Raw genomic sequence first — 18406 nt, 5'->3', positions numbered from 1 at the left:
TTCTACAGGAGTGGATTCCAATTCTTTTTTAACGCCATTAGGAGGACAACTACAGGATTGGCTCCAAAATAATACGCTCGAAATTTCCTCGAGTCCGGTTCTGTACCGAGGTAACTTCACCCCGATATGACGGACTAATATCCGATAGCTCACTTATGTAATAACAGTATGCCGCAATCTATCCATCCATCCACGCGCCGTAAAATAGTAATAATCTGTGGGTATGTGAAACAAAATGTGAGGTGAACAAAACTGTAGTACCGTTGTAGAAGAAAAAGAAGAGAAGATAGAACACGTTGTAGAAGTCAGAAATAAAAGAGCAAAACCAGTTGTGTTCCAATAACATCCCTCTTAATCACCCCTTACATCCTCCACCACCCTTCTCGCTAAACCCCCCCCCCCCCCCCCCTTCATTTAAACCCCCTCCACCGTCTCCGTGTCTTGTGCGTTTTCGGCTTCAAAGCACCCACGGCAGCAACATCGACAGGAGCACCAGCCAAAGCCGCTGCTGTCCCAGGCACCACCACCCCATTAGGCTGTTCCGGAACATATTCGAGGGGCTCATCCCCGACCAGATCCCGAAGCTCGTCCTCGCCGATTTCGCTAAGCTCTTCGCTCATCCCTCTAAGTACTTCCCGACCAGTCCATCTCTCCTCGTATATAGTGGTCCCGATTGGATCAAACGGTTGCATATACCACTGAATACCGCCCTGAGATAAAGGCGGAAGGTTTTTGCTCTCCTGTGTATCTGAGGGCAATGCCGAGTTTGGCATTTGGATTTCATGAGATAGAGAGGCAGAGTGTTCGTGCCTAGCTTGCCCTTCCATAGATGGAGTGCTTGGGGAATTGGCTGTTAGATCTGCTGTAGGAGTAACACTGCTTTTCGAAACTGACGCTTCCTTGGTGTCATGGTGCCCATCGTCCATTTCTCCGTTCGCATCGACCATCGTGATATCGTTGTCTCCGTTAGTACGCTCAGCGTTGTCTATCGTGGCGAGTTGTTGAACAAGAACCTTCGCATCGACCTCAGATACCTCGTTCCGGTCATCCTCAACATCATTTTTTATCCCATTTACCAACGGGAACTGCACTGGCCCCCCAAGGTCGTGTATTGCTTCACCGGACGAAGCAACAAGCGAGGCCCTCCGCGAAAGAACACTACTTTCCAACAGGACATCCAAATCCTTCAGCTCCTTCTCAAACGGCTTTCCATTCAACTCGCTCTCCTTCTTAAGCGAATCTTCCAAAGCAGGCTGTATCGCCTTGATGATCCGCTTTGCAAGCTTTCTCTTTTCCCGCTGCTCCAAGCTAAGCTCTGGCGCCCGTCCACTGATCTGCATCTGCAGCTCAGCTGTATCGCCTACAGATTCAACTCCAATTTCAGACGTGAAAACGTTGGCAAGATCGCGAGAAAAGGATGAGACGGATGTGTAGACCCGTTGCACCAGTTTTGAGCGGATGGATAGCAGACCGCGGCGAAAAATACCTTTCCCATCAAGCCTATTTGCTAAGTTGTTAGTAGCAAGAACAAAATACGTTTTTAAGGGTTAAGCAGTAAATACGTACGCAAATGCCTTGTCAAGTATTGGCCAGAGCATGGGAGGGATCGGAAAATACACCAAATCAATAATACTTCGTAGAATCTCCGCATCTTTCAGCTTTTCCCGTTCTCGTTTCTTCACCTCATCGCACAGCATCCTAACCCTATCAAGATCTAAGTAGAGCTTATCAGCAAACCCTATCCGTCGCTGTAGTCGAACAGCACCCGCAACTCCCATGCCTGCAAAGTTGCGTCTGGTCATTTCCATTGACGAGAAAGTTTCCAGTTGCAGCTGGAGTCTTTTAAGCAAAGCTGCTCCCCGACGGGATTCTCGTTTTAACGTCCAATACTTGCAGGCGTCTTCGGCATATTGCTTTCTTTGCCGGACGGTAAAACGTTGTAGAGACGCGATGACATTGTTCAACACGACTTGGGGGATAACCGGCGCGCCAGACGGGAGCTTCCAAATCGCCTTCGGGGCAGTTGCGCGTTTACGTTTGTTTCCGCCAACAGTAAGAGTAATCCGTGGGTTAATTGCTCTATTATCATCTTCAGCAGCATCCATTCCGACCTGAGACTCTGGACCTAGGGCCAAAGCCGCTGCTTGACTATCGCCCCATCTTCGGCCCTGCATCGTATTGCGATAATATTCCAAGGCCTCAGCTGTTGCAGCGTCCGTGTTGTGCTCTCTCCTCCAATCCGGCGGGACATGCTTGTCGCAAAAAGCTTTTAGTCCGTTCGATTCCATGACCGCCGGAGCTCCCGGGATTAATTTCATTTTCAAATATAGACGAGCTCGTCTCGCGCACGTAACGTGGAACGCAACAAAACAGTTTTTGTTGCTACATTGGATGCATGCTCCCATTTTTTGCCGGCAGATATAGCATGTAAGTTTCCAACGATTTCGGGGGACTTTCTCAACCTCGTTTACAGGTTCCATTAACGATAGGTTCCCGATCGAAACTTCGGGAATCCAAACTGCACAAAGTAAGTGTGACCACTTTGAGGTGTTAGTTTGCTTAAATGCACCTTCTGTATTTGGGCAGAAGATGCACGATGGGGATCCCCGGCCAATAAGTTGGCATTTCCGGCAGAGCCATTGACCTTCGGGAATATAAGGGACGCCATAGCATTCTTGGTGAACGGCGAGGTCGCATCCATCACAGAAGACTATCGCGTTGGAATTCTCGCAGTCACCGTCATCGCATATTGCACACTTGCTATCCTGTTCTTCACCGGAACTAGCATGTTCACCATTGACGGCAGCAGCAGAGCTGGAACGAGGGCGTTGCGTTTGCGGTGGTTTGGGGTTTGGCTTTGGTATTCGCTTTTCTAGGGCATGCCATTCCTTTTCGATTTTAGTCATGGTAATCTCGAAAACAGCAGGTTTTATGGGTTCAAACTGCTCTTCCCTCCTTTGTGCGTTATATGTTTCGAGCCATTTTGCGTCCTGTTCATCCATGTCGTACTCAACCCTGCCAACACCAATATTTCCAATAGCAGCATTGACGTCACCATCAACGACAGGCTGCGGGCTTAAATCTAGATCTCCTTCTGCCGCACCCTCCGCCATACGGATCAATCGCCGCTCATGGCGCAGGAAAATATCACTTTCCTGGTAGCCAACACTCGCCATGGTGCGGTCAACATAGTTTTGCTGTCCAACACCCTTTCGTTCGAAAGGAAGGAAAGGATCCTTAAGAACAAATGACGGTTTTGGCAGCGTAAGTCTCTCGCGGGGATTAGGTCCGGGAGGGGGAACAATTTTAAGTGCAGTAGGGGTTCCGAGATCGATCAGCAAACTCTCACTTAGTCGAGGTCGCCCTGGTCGTCGTTTTACAGGAGTTGATCCATTTGTCAATGGCTCGAAAGCACTGTTGTTCCAACTTTCATCAATTCCGTTGGTTGTGGTGCCATTGGGAAGGGCAGAGCTTGGTTTGATTCCATCAACTTCATCAGAGCTAAAAACGGCAATTTTCGCATCGATATCAAGGTCTGGGTGGAATTCTTCCCATCCTCTCTCCTCTCTAGGTTTGTAGCCATCACCCTGTGCGACCGCAAGTGCAGCTGCAGCAGCGGAGCTGAACCTTCGGGTTTGATTCTTCTGGCGCCTGGGGCGAGTAGAGGCCGGGGGAGTGGTAGGCTGGGTTGCCCGTCGCATAATAATATTATTATTAGAGGGTTCGCGGACAGATCGAACTCGAGGAGCGGTGTGGTTCGGAGAAACTGCATCCGTTATTGTTCTCGCAGGTGTTGCAGTCCCATCAACTTCAACATATCTTCCTCCACCCCCGGGTCCACCCGGGATATACCGCCGTTTTTTCGGAGGAGGCTCGCTCTTTGTCGATTGGTTCACGCCTTCGGTAGCTTTGAGGGATTTTGGTTGAGGGCGGGGGGTCCTGGGATTAGACGATCTCCGCTTCGAGGCAGACAATAGAGCCATTCTAGTGATAGCTGGCTTGGGAAAACTACTAGCAGAATTTGCCTTTTTGAAATCTGAAATTAGGGTTGCCGTGGTTTTGTTGCAAAGGAGCGGGTGAAAGTGACAGTTGAAAAGCTCATGACTCAGCACACAAATACCAACCCACCGCCAGAGCTGGAGGATCTAGGCATCAAAGAGATATCGACGCCCAAGCTACGACGAGTTCTGCAGCCTTTGATGCTTGCATCCAAGGTTGTTGTTTGTAGTAATTATTTATGTTCATCTGCTCATCCGACGTTGGTTTTGGTTCCACGAAGGTCTTGCGCCCCAGGGCTGACTTTCCCTTTTCCGGTTAGATCCACCACCTGACTTCTTGGCACCAAATCCCATAGTTAACCAAGTCAACAGTGGGTTACATAATAAGGTCCGAATCCTGCCCAGAGTTATCTAGTGTATAAACAAGCCGATTGTCTGCTCCAGGCTGAGACTCTGCATCTCCTAGGGCTGACAGACGCATTCTCTCAACGAGCTGCAGTGCCACAATGAGCGGTGCAGGTGATGATCGGTATGTATACGTACTTCCCGTTTTCCTTTACGAATTTCACGGGAATCTGGGTTTGCTAACAGAAAAGCTTTCCTGCCAGGTGGAGGGGCGGCGGACGGGGGTTTGACCAGAATCGCCAGTCCGGACAGCGACACCAGGGCGGAAACATGCGTGACCGGTCGATGGGCTCCCATCAACATGACCGCCACGTGCACCGGGGCTATGGCAATCATGCGAATGCGACTAATTCCTGGGGCCCACCGCATGGGGGACCTGGGGGAGCTACGGGGCCTGAGGGACCTCCTCAGGAACAGCATGTCCCCGTAAGATTCTTCAACGCTGCGGAGTCGAAAGACGCGCTCAAACAAGGTATCTCCTTTTTATTTGTGTGTGTCTTATACAATCCCTAAAATTTTGGGGATATTTATGTGGGCTGTAATTACTCACAATCTTATAGGATGTCAAAGTGTTGTCGGCTCGCGAGGTGTGATTTTCTCCTTTCTCTCTTTCCCAGACGAAAAGGAAATCTACATTCCTGTTTCACTCCGTCCGTATAGAACAAAGCTCATTACGTTTAATTTAACCAGCACCGTTCGTTTATAAACCCGTCGGCAAAGATGCGAATAATTCCCGGGCAAGTGGCCCTTGGGGTGCGAGACGTACGTTCCATCCCTTCCACGGACGATTGCTATTAGAATGAGGCCCGTTTCTGATAAAGAATAGCAAACTGTATGACTAATGGCAAGGATTTCTTCCTCGAGCTTCGAAAGCAAGTGTCAGCCTTACGGCAGGGTGGTAACAACGCTGCCGGCGGCTGATGATAGTTCTTGGACTAAACGGTTCTTTTCTGCGCCATCTGCGGCTCTATTTCGTTCATTTCACTAGGGGTGGTCAGATTTCTCACTAAGCTTCACGGATAGCGGTTAGTCTGATATACCCAGTTGAACAAAGAAAAGTTTTTCAGGTGCCTCAATTACAGTCAATGTGGCGTCAAAACTCATTTGGTGGTTTCCGCTATGTCTCCCTTTCCCACTTGATCAAGCTACCGGGTAGCATCAGCCGCAAGTTGCTCAAGGTGAAGATGGGCCGTTATGTTTCCTATGTTCTTTTATTTTTAAAATGAAGCACGGAAACGACAGGCCATGTTGAAGTTTCCATTGCATTTTTTGTTAACTCTGGCGTGTCGCCTCCCGGCAGTGGCACGGCCCTTGCACGCACATTACATCGTTCAGCTCAAACTCCAGCATGTGCCATGCAGTCATAGCATCCGGGCACTGTATCACCAATGAACTGAACCTGAAACCCTGATTGAATACATGCATGGCAAATCGCTATCGGTCGTTATATTCATACCCGTTTCTAAAACCAACATAGTTTCTATTTTTAAGTTCACATTGATCTATTTAAAATATGGATTTTGCACTGCATGTTATGCACTACATTTTCACAGCACGTAACTCGTAAATCAATTTACGAAGTATGTGTGGCACAATTCTTCCAACATTACTTTGATAAACATCACTCTCAATACACATGGGGGTTTTCTTTTCCACCATCACCACAATATACATCACCATCGAACACACGCTTTTGATTAGCAAATGTGCACAATGTTGGGGTTATAGGGTGGAATACTGTGTATTAATTTTAATCACCATGACAAGTAAACTAAAACACTAAAATCTTTGTTATCGGTCAACTACGACGCGGCTGGAACTCTAACAAGACCTCAAATTCTGGCAACAAAAATCTTATTTTGCAAGCTTAGCGCTGTAAATAGATAACTGCTGTTAGAGTGGTGAAGATCGTCTCTAGAAAACCCAGGGAGGAACCAATCATACAGAGTCTATTAATGGATATGCGCTTCAATCGAACAACATAGAAACCTATTAATATCTCGGGACCAGATTATCACCGCATAAAGGGTTACAAAGCAGACATGATGGATTCCGTGCGACGAAAAGGAAAATGCCCAGTTTCACTGTCTGACCCTATATCCGGCCTGTCCTGAGCTGACGGTTCCATGGGGCTGAGATAGCCGCGCTGGCAAATCGAGAAAGCAAAATTCAATCTCCAATACCATGCCTCCAATAGATTATTTTCCACCAAAAAAATAATAATAAATCATAAAAAAATCTCAACAGCGACAAAAGCCTCCAAGGAGGGCGGCATGTATCCTCGCAAAAATGCAAAAGGACATCCTTATTGCTATCCTGAAACGGCGCCCACCGATGGACTGTCGCATGCCTAGGATAATCCAGCTAATCGACGCCGGCGGCTAAAGTCGCACTCCATTGGGCGGCCGAGGTGGAACTCCACGGGCCGTTGCGGCAACTTAAATCCCTTGACACGACCAGCCTGGACCTGTGGTTTGTGGTTTGTGGTTTGCGGTTTGCATGGAGACCAAAGAAAGACCAAAGAACAGAGAGTCACCTCGGGTCAAGTTGCTGGAACCTTAACTGGACAGGCCAAAGCCAAAGCGAAAATCCAACACAAGGAGATAGTATATTGACCTAATCAATCCGGGATCCTGAAACAAGAGAGAGACGAAGGATAAAAATGGAGGAAGCTCAGGCCTTCCTGCGAAAAGATGAGAATACGCTCTTGCACACACGTCACAATAAAATTGCCGACAGCCTCTCCCAAGCACAAGCAACAAAATAATACTTCCCATCAAATGGAATTCCAACGAACCAGACTTTGAGAGTGAAATTGAAAAAGAAAATACGGTCCATTTTTACGTTACCATCGCTGCAGCTCAGCCAGGGACCGACCCCCTTTGGCGCCCTCTCCCCTCGGTCCCATTATTCCCCATAGCCATGTCGTAGTTACCCAAGTGCGCATGGTAAAAATCTTGGAGCCTTCAGAATCGATTTTGCGCTGTGCCCGTCAGGTCGGGGATGCAGGGTCACCGTCTTGCACTGCCGGGGGGGGGAGGACCAGATGGGACGGTGACTGACAGAAAAGATCATCTCCTCTTTTACCTATCCGGGGAAACACCCTGTAACTACACTTTACCCGGGTATATTTAGAAGCCAAGAACGTCGCGTGCGGGTTCTAGTTAAACGCCCACGAAGATCCTCGCACGGAAACAACACACGCTGTGCGGGAACTCTTCCCATGCATATCTGCAGAGAGGTCGTCTCTATGCTCTTTGATCTTGAACTGGGGTAAATTTAAACGCTTCCCCATCCAGATCTATTTAAAGAATCATACAGAGGACAAAAAAGGACGATATCCATATTTTCGCACACCAAGGGGCAAAAGACAGGATAGCTATTAAATATCTATAGCAACTAGTTTCTAGATCTAGTTGATCCCTCAACAAGAATTTAAGCGCTCCCATCATACGTTCCCCAATTCGATCCCGCGTTGCTTAAAACGGAGCCGCCGCTCTGCAGCCTCCAGCGGCCTCTTCCCTCATCACCACGATCCAATGAATTTCCTCTCTATTCTCGAGAAGTGGAGACGACCGAGGGCAGGCCATCAACAAGACCACCGCCATCGGTCTCTAAACGCCCTGTCTGCCTATTAGTTTGTAGAAGTAGAGCGGCCCCCTCCCCTCCCTCAGCGCTTCTATCTACCCACTCTATTCCCAGCTCCCCATGACACAATGCTGGTCAACCCCTGCGTCATTCCTTGCCTCTGTTCACCCCTGCCTCTGGAATCTGGCCCAGGACTGACCTACCTTCGCACTCCTTACCCGCTCTAGCACGGACCGGTCCGTTACCGCGTAGTTAACCTGTTTAGTTTTCTGTAACGATATTTCTCAATCCGTCCCTCTCTCTCGCTCCCTCGAAGCGCTCTCTGGTACAACCACCCATAACCGCCCAATGACCCCAAACTGGCCTCAAAATAGACTTACGGGGATGAGAGGGAGGGGGAGGGTAAGGGGAATAAACAAAATATCAAAAAAGAAAAATGCAAAGCCAGATGGGGAAAAGAATGAAGAGAATGAATGGTAAAACTGCAGTTCCATGGTCGGTGATATTTTTCAACTTGATTTTCCGCAAGCTTCTACCAAAGGACGGATCAAAACCGTTACCAACCGTTTCATTCTTCCAAGGAATTTGATTTGCGCCGATGAGTTGTCTAAAATCCCCTGGGTCGTAGAATAGATAATCAAAAATCCAAAATGCTCGATTTCTCCTACCTGCAATGTGAGTTCATATAAGAACCGCAGCCCTGTACCCCCTTCCCATGTAGCTTTGTTACCCACTAGGATTGTGATATGGGCATTGCCTTCCACTCATTCCCTCGCTCACCCCACTCCCTCTCCCCCCCCCCTTTTTTTTTATACACTCCGCCCTCTCGCATGTTCTCCTATGTTTCGAATCCTGTGCTGCATTTGCTTCCTTGGTATATTTTATATATTTTATAATATTTTCTTTCTTTTACTCCCCCCTGGATTTGGTCCGCCGAAACGGATATACGCATATCCCTTCGAGAACTACCTACCTATCATTTTTTTAGCATAATTATTTAATTGTCCGTTTCCTCCGTTGGCCTCGTTCCATCCAAGGGTCTTGTTTTCTCGCTCTCCCCGCATATCGTGTAATCGTGCAGGTATCGCATACCACATACCAATCCCGCGCCCTCCCGTCCACAGCCCACTCCCTCATCCCCTCTCCGTTGTTTGCGGTTGTTTCTCGTTCGCCGAAACATCACCCTGCGTGGGGCCCCTCCTAAAACAAAACGGAAGCCCTACATAAGCAACAAAATAAAGGAAGAGAAGAGAACAAGGCCAAGAAACGCTGGGGCAAAGGCACCTATACCCAGGTCAAAGTTGCTGTTCATCTGATTCTCTCAAAAGGTTAGTATCGCCTTTCATTTTCCTTTTTCAAAATTTGTTTCTTGTTTTGTTTCTTGATTTTCCCCATTTTTTATTGTTTCCAGAGATTTGGTGGATGGTACATGCCTATGAGACAGCCTTGCTAGGATCTCATAAGTATCCCGGAGGCCACTCGCACGGACACACTCAAACACCCACACATACATACATACATTCCACAACCAATCCAGACCCTCAACAAGGAAAGAAAGTAAAATATAAGAGAGGAAAAGACACAGAAAGCCGCAGACAGGCACCAGGTTAAGCACGGCTGTTGTTCATCACTGCTTAGATCTGCGAACGCTGTTAGGATTCCTCCACAGGCCTTTCAAGTGGCTGAACTGTCTGTCTGTTTAGTCTCTTGTTCGTTTCCTTGTCATTGCTTTCTCTGGCATCCACTTGCTTTTTTTGCACATCCTCACAATATATATCTCCTGTGCCACCGGTCGTTTATTTTACCCAAAGCATACCTCTTCCCCCCCTCCCCAATACCCGCTATCTCCTCTCCCTCCCATCGGAACAGAAAAATACACATTCGCCGGATCTGAGCAGAGTTGAGAGACCATCGTTCTGTTTTCTTTTCTTTTCTTTTCTTTTCTTTTTTTTTCATGTATAAATACATTGTCGACCACTGTTCCACGACCTGTTTGACTCCGACATTCCCTCGGAGCGTGTACACTGGCAGTCCCCTCACCCGTCCCCGAAGTTGAAGCCACGGATTCTCTGCATTTCCTTTAGGTGCGCATTATACAAACTGAAATGCCGAAACAGACACCCCTGCGAGGATCCAGAAGATCCAGACCCTACCCTGACCCAAAAACGAGACCGATGATGTCAAACACCAAGACGAACCCATCGCGAACACCTGCTGCGGCAGTGGGAGCAACAACACGTCGCCCGCCGCCAGCGTGGGAACATCATCAAACTTCTCCAAGCTCCATGCCGCCACCACGTTTCTCCATGTTCGATCGTCGGGTCGTGCAAGACCGCGCAGCACCTCTATCCCCCACCACTCCCTCCACATCTAGCAGCCCATCGGTTCCATGGTCGCCGCATGACGATAAGGTTCTCATGTCCGCCCGTGCGCTAGGCCACGGCTGGAGTCAGATCCAAAAGGAAAATTTCCATTCGAAGAGTCCCAACGCGTGTCGAAAGAGGCATGAACGACTCGTTGCAAAGCGTCGGGGTTCCGAGTGGGAAGATGAGCGTGTCGAGAAGGTCACAAGGTTCTATCACCAAATGCGGCGGGATATTTGGCGGCCGCTAGCGGAGGCGGCGGGAGAAAACTGGGAAGATGTAGAAAAGATTGTAAGGTCATTCCTTATCTTCCTACTCCTACTCCTTGTGACAACCACACTGTTCACTTCAGCTACCTTTCCGTGCTGTAACTCGACTAAAAGAGGTCTAAGAGCAACACTAATTCAGGTATCCAATAGTGTCTGACACGCGGCCAGAAAAACCTCCTTCCCATGCCGACACACAACTCGATTAGGAGAGTAAGCTCCGATAACGAGAGTCGCGGAAGTCATGAGAGTCATGACGAAGAAAAGCTTCGAATCCCTAACCTTATCCGCTGAAGGTTACATCAATTGACTGTATTGTAACGAGGAAAATCGGATGGGCCATGTGAGGATAGTTTGTAGGGATTCCTGTCCGTGACGATTTTTCTTTCTTAAATCATCTTAATAAACTTTGCATCGGGTCTGCCATTTGTTTAAACAGTTTCCTTAATTGGGTTATCACTTTTAGGCATGATGCATATATGTGGAACTATCATGGAGCTGTTGTCCAAGATAAAAAACATATGAGGGTCATGACAAAGGAGTATGTGTGAGAGGTGGGCGTTATCATTGCAGTCATGTTCTTTTCATAGCACCTTTCCTTTTCCTTTTGTTGTATGCTTGGATGACTTCCTGTTCTAATTTGCATGTTTATGCTTGTGTTCTTGATGTAATTTTCTTCGTCTTCTATTCTTTTTCTTTCCTCAACTTTCTGTTACAATTTTCTACTCCTCATTGTCATCTCAGTTGGGGCCAAAGGGCAATAAACGGGGAGAAAAAAGGGGGATTCATAATACCATATTTTATTCTGAATGCATCCCCCGTCATGGTTTCTCTGCAAGTGAGCTGATGTTTAGCCAATCATCCGGGCCCAATATCCCACCATCCCCAGCCCGGGCATCAAGTGTCCACTTTCGTAGGGGCCGACATTGAAGATCAGATCGCCATCCGGCTTCAAACATTTCAATTCCAGCCCATCCTATCATTGCGGCATTGTCGGTGCAAAGGTAAGGCGGAGGGGCAATGACATCGACATGCGGAAATCCGCGAATATCGAGATACGAGCGGAATAATTTCTTCAAAAACTGATTTGCGCCAACCCCGCCACTAATGATAAGCGACTGGATATCCTCAGCTGGTGGACTTTGATTTTCTCTTTCCTGCTGCTGCTGCTGCTGCTGTTGACGCAACTCCTGCAGAGCAATGATTGTTCGAGACGCCAAATGACCGAAGCAAACCGTCATGAAGGCACGGGCAAATTCGATTCGTTCGTCATTCGACATGAACCCCTCCCCGCTATTACCAGCAGCCTCCCATTGCTCCCTTCTGTTCAAGTATATATCTCGAGCCCGCGTCGTAACACCGGAAAAGCTAAACTCCATCCGTCTGTTTTCTGCAAACGGCATACTGAATGACCACCCCCACCGTTCACTCTTCAGCTTAACGAGCTCCTCCCCTCGTGTTGCTGGAGGTCGATAGTCAGCGTAATCGCTGGGGCCATTGGGGAATGCAAACTCCTCCAGCATTTTGCCATACATTGTAGTAGTTGACTTTTCCAAGAATGACTGCGGCAGCAGCATTCTAGCAGTTTTATCGAGAGCATCTCCAATCGCGCTGTCAGACGTGGAAGCGAGAATCTCATGATCCACAATCGACTTAGAGTGCACAAGCAGGGTGTGGCCACCTGAGACAAGAATTGACATGAACGGAAAGCTTGGATTGTTCCTGCATGCGGAGCTGTTCTCGCTACTTTGTTGTTGCTGTTGAAGAGAAGCTGCCAATCTGGGTGTGAGAAGATGGGCTTGCATGTGGTGCACACCCACGATTGGAACCTGCCAGGCTACCGAAAGTCCCTTTGCCGTATCCAAGCCAACGGATAGATTCGACCGCATACCCGGACCTCTTGTCACTGAGATAAAATCCGGCTTCCTACGTAAGTGCGGCGTGGTTCCATCAGTCGCGGAAGAGGGAAGGCAGATTACGCGCCCTACATCGTTTACGCTTGTAAATTGAGCTGGAGGGAGATGTGCTAAAGCTTTATTGACCAGTTTTGCCGTGTTTGCCTGGTGAGAATCTAGTGCCACGGCGGGGTGGATTCCCTGATATTTCCTGGAATCGGCGGTTATGTTTTCCAAAAAAAGGATGGATGAACGCGACGGTGACGAGACGCCATGCTTCTCGATAATGGCCACTGAAGTATCATCGCTAAATTTGATCCATCACAAAATGTATATTAGCAAAACGACCCCTGCAGTCCAATGGTCCAAGGGGCTATACCCATGTAACATACCATGAAGATTCGATAGCGAGAGTGAGCAGATGTCGCTGGCCAGAGACTAGGTTGTGAGGCAAAACACTATGACAGCATAGTCCCCGCAGTGCCTGTCGGGTAGAAAACATTGACTGTGTAGCGAGAGGGGATGACCTACAAAAGCTGTAGGCAAGAAGAAAACAGCGGTGGACTCGAGTTAACCCAGGTACAAGTATCTTAAATCAATCGACCAGAACGCAACGGCTTTTCGCCCCAAAAAAATTAGGTCTGGGTCCACAGGAACCAATCCTCGAGCAGAACAGGTTCATACATGGCCAGCATGGGTAGTATTGAGCGCAGACCTACGCAACCACACCAAAAAGTCATCGATTATTGTCAAACCCGAAAGGTTTTGTGATAGTTTATTTTAACCGTTTTCTGAGAGCTACCAAAGTTTGGCTTCAATCCCAACGTTCTACGGTTGCATAAAAGGCCACAGAACGAGCTTATCACGTGAGTTTTCTATCGGAATGGATGTAAAAGTGCGACCAGGGAAATATATAGCATCCGTCTTGTTGCGCCCAGGGATCCAGGGGAGAAAGAAGGGCACGCGGATAGGAAAGAATTGCAGAATTGCCAGAATTGCTAATATCAGAACCAGGCCAGGGCCAGTTGGTTTCTCAAGTATTTAATTAGGTATTTCCAACGGCCTACATATACCTACGCAGGAGAGAGAAATTGAAAGTGAAGAGACAGATCCCAAGAATTAACAGCACCGGTTTAAAAGGAAATATTGAAAACTTATCATTTAAAATAAACGAATCATATAAAGTCGTCAAGCTGGGCGTAAAAAGTTCATATCCGAAAAAATTGCATAGCCCTTTTTTTTTATAGTTCCCCTTTTGGTCATAAAAATGTAGCTGTACTGCATTCCCATACTCCCCTAATACAGTGCTACCTACCACCCACGGTCTATCAAACAAAGTAAACCCCAAACCCACCCCTCCTCCCCCGGACGCGAATCCTATAGTGTTCTGCATCTGTTGCTCGATTGGTTGCTCAGTTGGAAGAGTTATCGAGTACCATTACGGGTTGCTTTTTGGGTTTTGAATCGAGCGAAGGAGTCTTAAAACACGTGAGAGTTGCAACCGAGCATGCATTCCTCCCCCAGCGTCACAAGTTAGACATAGGACAAACGCTGAAGAAATAGTGGGAAGATCGGATTGTTCTCCATCGGGGAAATAAAAACCCTCGGATGGATGATACATAGTAGAATCATTCATGTATAGTTTTGCAATCGCGGTATTCGATTGGGATTCATTTAAGAGCGGAGCATCCATCGTCGTTCGTCTCTTGTGATCTTCACATAGCCACCGTAATAGTCATCCGTGTTCTCGATGGGAGTGACACAGTGGACGGTGGGCTCGACGTCGAACTGGATTCTCTTGGAGGAAGCACCGCTGCATGACGAGCTGTTGGACTTCTTGAGGATGCCTCTTGAGGAGGTAGGGTTGGCATATGCCAAGGTTGGTTGCTGTGACATAGAGGTAAACCCGCGCTGGTTGAGCTTGGTATTGCGGGCAGTTGGACTCAGAGGAGACGGGGAGAGTGGTGTCCGAGGCATGGACATGGCAACTGGGGACTTGAGGGATAGAACGGGGCGGGATGTGTTCGAGGTAGTGGTGGCAGCAATGCTCAGAGAGAGCTTAGGCTTAGCGGCACGAGCAGCATACATATTTATTTTTAAATGTGGGGTGAAAGGTTTTTATGTTAATAGTAATATCATGGGGTGACGATGTCGTGAATAGAGTCGGGGATGGATATAGTAGATATATGATGATCCTTTTTCAGATAGTATGGGCCGATTTGGGAGGTTTGCTCGCCACAAGAGAATAGAATCAGGACAGCGAAGCTGTTACTGAAAATAAACTGGGAGGTGAAACGAGCGCATAAAGATGAGCATCAATGGAGGATAAAAATAAATATTTAACACGCGAGATGATTGGGCCAGCCAATCAGTCCAAATTAGAATAAAAAGATTAGGAATATTGGGGGGAGGGAATAAAAAGCGAAGAGAAGAGAGAGAGAGAGAGAGAGACAAAAAAAAAAAAAAGAGATGAATTCAAAACCGGAGACTGCAGAAGAAAGCGAGGAAATCCGAAGTTGGAGGGAGAGAGGAGGAAACATCAGCGGCTATATATTGCTTAGGGGGTCATCAGGGACTCGGAGTGTCCAGGATGACGGGCAAGGGACAGAAGGGTGAGGCAAAATGCGGTGGTTGGTTGATTGCTGGCCACTCCCGGAACCTCAGAACCTCCATCCTGGAAAACCTTGAACAAGCAACTCGGACACCTCCGATCTTGGCCAATTGACCCCTCTTATGGCCACTCAATAGCGGGGGAAGCGCCCAACCCAACGCACGCCCGCACATCGACATCACATCTCTCTGCACTCGTCCACTAACTACTCATGACCACCATAAAAAATGCATCACCCAATCTCTACCGTGCTGCTGGTGCACGGGGCCGCAGGTTCTGGTAATGGCACAAACCTTCCAGCGTTCTTCATTGTGGTGAGATGGTGATGACAGATGCGAGATGTCCTCTCTATCCAGCCTTATTGTGGAAAATAGCCCTTGATGGCCCAACACACAGCCAGCACGAGCTAAATAAGCGGGTGCGGGAAAGAATGAAGCCAAGAACCACAAATTGTATGAAGAACGGTCTAGAGATGAACGATTCGGTGGTAGCTGTGTAGAGTGTGCTATTTCACAGACAAGCTAAAGTTGCTCATCTCTTCTCTTCATCTGATGGCTTCCCAGCCACCATCCAATTATTTGCTCAACCCTCTGCGGGGGATGGTCATTGAAGAGCCGGTGGTTTGCATGGCTGGGTAACCACCCATTGGCGTTCTTGCTGCCCTGCTACGTGTCCCAGGACCTTAGTAGGATTGATATCACCGGGCCCTAGATGCCCTATGCACGGTATTTCTCGACTTGCATGGATCAAGGCGGCAATATAAACATGGCCGGGAGGTAATATCGCGATGTTGGTTCAATTTAATTGGGATCACGGTCAGGATGAATTTGGTCCGTCACCTTACCCTCCTCATTGATTTCAGGAGCTTAGGGACGCTGCATTACCAGCACGAAAGAGAACATGGTATGTGTATGTACATACAGAACATGTACTTCTGAGACCAAAAATGCGATTATGCATCTTCCCCACATGCCGTGTAGGGTGATCACACCAAATACCTTCAAACCCTCCATCATTCACGACAAGCGTGCCTTGTAAGGTTGGGAAGATTCTTCTTCTCTTTCCATTTAGCCCCTCGTTACCTAAATAGCATCGCTCGTGCCTCAGGAGTCCCAGTCAACCACCACCGCCTATCCAGCATTTTAAGGCTTTGAGGAACAAGAGGCATCAATAGCTAAAATCTCCCATGGAGTCTATTTGCATGGTTCTCTACGATAAGAGGAGGCGAACTATCAATCTTTTTTCACATGGGGATCCCTGCGTGAAGCTACCTTAAGTGGAACGTTTCCTTTCCCCCCCCCCCCCCCCCCCCAACAATCCCCCAGAGGGCAGCTCATGTCATCACCATCACACCAGAACCTGTGATTCAGGCAGAGGATGGAATTGCTCATTTTTCCCTAACTCTCAATACGAGTTGACATCCCAGACATCTAACCTAGGGAGGGGCAGCAATAAAAAGTCCATGGTGGCTTTTTAACTTCCATCTTCATGCTCCTATGTAGTTGAAGTTTCTAAGATAGCAGCCCATCAAGACAAACTCTACTTGAAAGACTGCGGTTCCGGCATTGACGAGCTATACAGGGCTCAGGGGAATCAGGCTTTATGTCCTGGAGGCACGATAGCAAATTTCTCCTGCATATTTCATAACTAATGGCAATGTAATGATGAATCCTATTCATTGTACACTATTTGCGAGGGCGCAGATGAGGATCGATGACCATCATTTCTATGATATAACAGATGCGATAAGGGGAATAAAATAATCCTGCAGATAATGGGATAATAGTCCAGAAAGATACAATATATCAATGTTGAATACTATTGTTCTCCGAGGCCCTACCGTCACCAATATTCCACTTATTATCGGGAACACCTGCAATAAGTTTGGACCTTTGCCCTGACGCTAAACTAAATATAGCAATATACTTTCCCAATCCGGTAGTTGAATTCGTAGAAATAAGCTTTTCAGCAGTCGAGTAGTCTCCAACTTCTTGCAGCTCACTGCTTGTTGCATCAGATCAGCCAACTTCTTCATCCCCTTCCAAAAAAGGAGCGCCAGTGACAGGAGCTAGATCCATATTTCCCAGGGAGAAAATCGCGATTCTCCCATCCCATATGCTCTGAGTCTTTATCATTCTCAGCTGCAAAACACACACACAAAAGAAAAAAAAAAAAAAAAAAAAAGAGAGAGAGAGAGAGAGAGAGAGAGAGAGAGAGAGAAAGAAAAGAAAAGAAAGAAACTCAAACCTACATTCAGGGGGTGCATAAATTTATTGATAAATGCTTTATGCTTATGCCATCCCGGTAACGGCGCACCAAGGGTCAAGAGATCCATCCAGATCTGGCTGGAATAAGACGTCAGCAAACAGATGATTCCTTCAAATTCTCATGTCGTTATTGCACCAACGATAATATCAGCAAGGAACAAATAACGGGCACGGCCCCGGAAACCAATAATAGAACCTTAGAACCTCGTAGGGTTATTGCGAAGCTTTTTGCCGGAACCAAGTTATGCCCTGAAACGTTGCAAATCGTTAAAGCTAACTGGTTCCTGATCACGGGAAATTCAAGCTGAAGGTTCTGTGTTTCCAAAGTTAGGTACACAGCTAGTTACCCGCTTTCCATCGACAAAAGCCCCCATGGCGGACTTGCGGCAACTGGAACAACAGCGATTTTGAATGGCCAGCCCCAGTGCATCGCTTTTTTTTTTTTTTTTTTTGTTTTTCTCTCCACATTTGCCGCGTACATTGATTGTGCTGTCCCGTGTCTGCTGCACCCGCTTTCGCCGTCCCGCGGGATGGTAAGGGGAAACCTTGGGAGATGCGGGTTCCAAGGTCCCAGGCACCGCCAGTGACCAACCACATGTTCTGGCCCGGCAACAACGCCTGAACGCAAATGGGCGCCAAGACTCTGCTCCGATCGGCCCAGTCAGCGGTAGTCGCCGGCAGAATTGCTGCGGAATCGTACCAGACTTCGGCCATCGGCTATTATTGGCCGCAGACCGCCCGGGCAGAAAAAAAATATATAAAAAAATAATAAAAAAATAAAAAATAAAAAATTTGCGCATCCAGCAAAATCAGACAGCATCCGCTCTCCACTTCCAACTGCCAGACCGCTTCACCGGTTTTTTTTCTCTCTCCCTCTCTTGCTCTCTCGTTCTCCCCCCCCCCCCCCCCTTTAACTCAAACTCTTTTTTTTTTTAAGAGCCCAGGGCAACTAAAATTCACTTGTGCCTATACATTGTGTATATATTATGAAAAATTGGGGGGGGGATTTTTTG

General features: G+C 47.7%; 6 protein-coding genes across 6 annotated transcripts; 2 read left to right on the top strand and 4 right to left on the bottom strand.

Moving 5' to 3' along the window:
* Positions 1-410: 410 nt before the first annotated feature.
* Positions 411-3983, bottom strand: PAAG_12083 (hypothetical protein; the record flags this gene model as incomplete). The annotated part of the gene is made up of 2 exons (XM_015847620.1): positions 411-1500; positions 1567-3983. 2 exons carry the CDS (start codon positions 3981-3983, stop codon positions 411-413), a joined length of 3507 nt encoding a protein of 1168 aa, XP_015702770.1.
* Positions 3984-4504: 521 nt separating this feature from the next.
* Positions 4505-5324, top strand: PAAG_05699 (hypothetical protein; the record flags this gene model as incomplete). Its single annotated transcript, XM_002792368.2, has 5 exons — positions 4505-4527; positions 4607-4875; positions 4964-4990; positions 5094-5165; positions 5230-5324. The coding sequence occupies 5 exons, from the start codon at positions 4505-4507 to the stop codon at positions 5322-5324; spliced, it is 486 nt and encodes a 161-aa protein (XP_002792414.1).
* A 4772-nt stretch (positions 5325-10096) lies between these two features.
* On the top strand, positions 10097-10914 carry PAAG_05697 (hypothetical protein; the record flags this gene model as incomplete). The annotated part of the gene is made up of 2 exons (XM_015845655.1): positions 10097-10645; positions 10774-10914. 2 exons carry the CDS (start codon positions 10097-10099, stop codon positions 10912-10914), a joined length of 690 nt encoding a protein of 229 aa, XP_015699881.1.
* Positions 10915-11441: 527 nt separating this feature from the next.
* On the bottom strand, positions 11442-13017 carry PAAG_05696 (glycoprotease pgp1; the record flags this gene model as incomplete). The annotated part of the gene is made up of 2 exons (XM_015845654.1): positions 11442-12822; positions 12908-13017. The coding sequence occupies 2 exons, from the start codon at positions 13015-13017 to the stop codon at positions 11442-11444; spliced, it is 1491 nt and encodes a 496-aa protein (XP_015699880.1).
* A 1172-nt stretch (positions 13018-14189) lies between these two features.
* Positions 14190-14603, bottom strand: PAAG_05695 (hypothetical protein; the record flags this gene model as incomplete). Its single annotated transcript, XM_002792364.1, has 1 exon — positions 14190-14603. The coding sequence occupies one exon, from the start codon at positions 14601-14603 to the stop codon at positions 14190-14192; it is 414 nt and encodes a 137-aa protein (XP_002792410.1).
* A 3133-nt stretch (positions 14604-17736) lies between these two features.
* On the bottom strand, positions 17737-18107 carry PAAG_05694 (hypothetical protein; the record flags this gene model as incomplete). Its single annotated transcript, XM_002792363.2, has 2 exons — positions 17737-17783; positions 17873-18107. 2 exons carry the CDS (start codon positions 18105-18107, stop codon positions 17737-17739), a joined length of 282 nt encoding a protein of 93 aa, XP_002792409.2.
* Between the last annotated feature and the right edge of the window lie 299 nt (positions 18108-18406).

This window comes from Paracoccidioides lutzii, assembly GCF_000150705.2.
Source record: "Paracoccidioides lutzii Pb01 unplaced genomic scaffold supercont2.15, whole genome shotgun sequence".
NCBI classification, from domain to species: domain Eukaryota; kingdom Fungi; phylum Ascomycota; class Eurotiomycetes; order Onygenales; family Ajellomycetaceae; genus Paracoccidioides; species Paracoccidioides lutzii.
The sequence above is the reverse complement of the archived record's forward strand: the minus strand, read 5'-3'. Positions and strand labels throughout refer to the sequence as shown.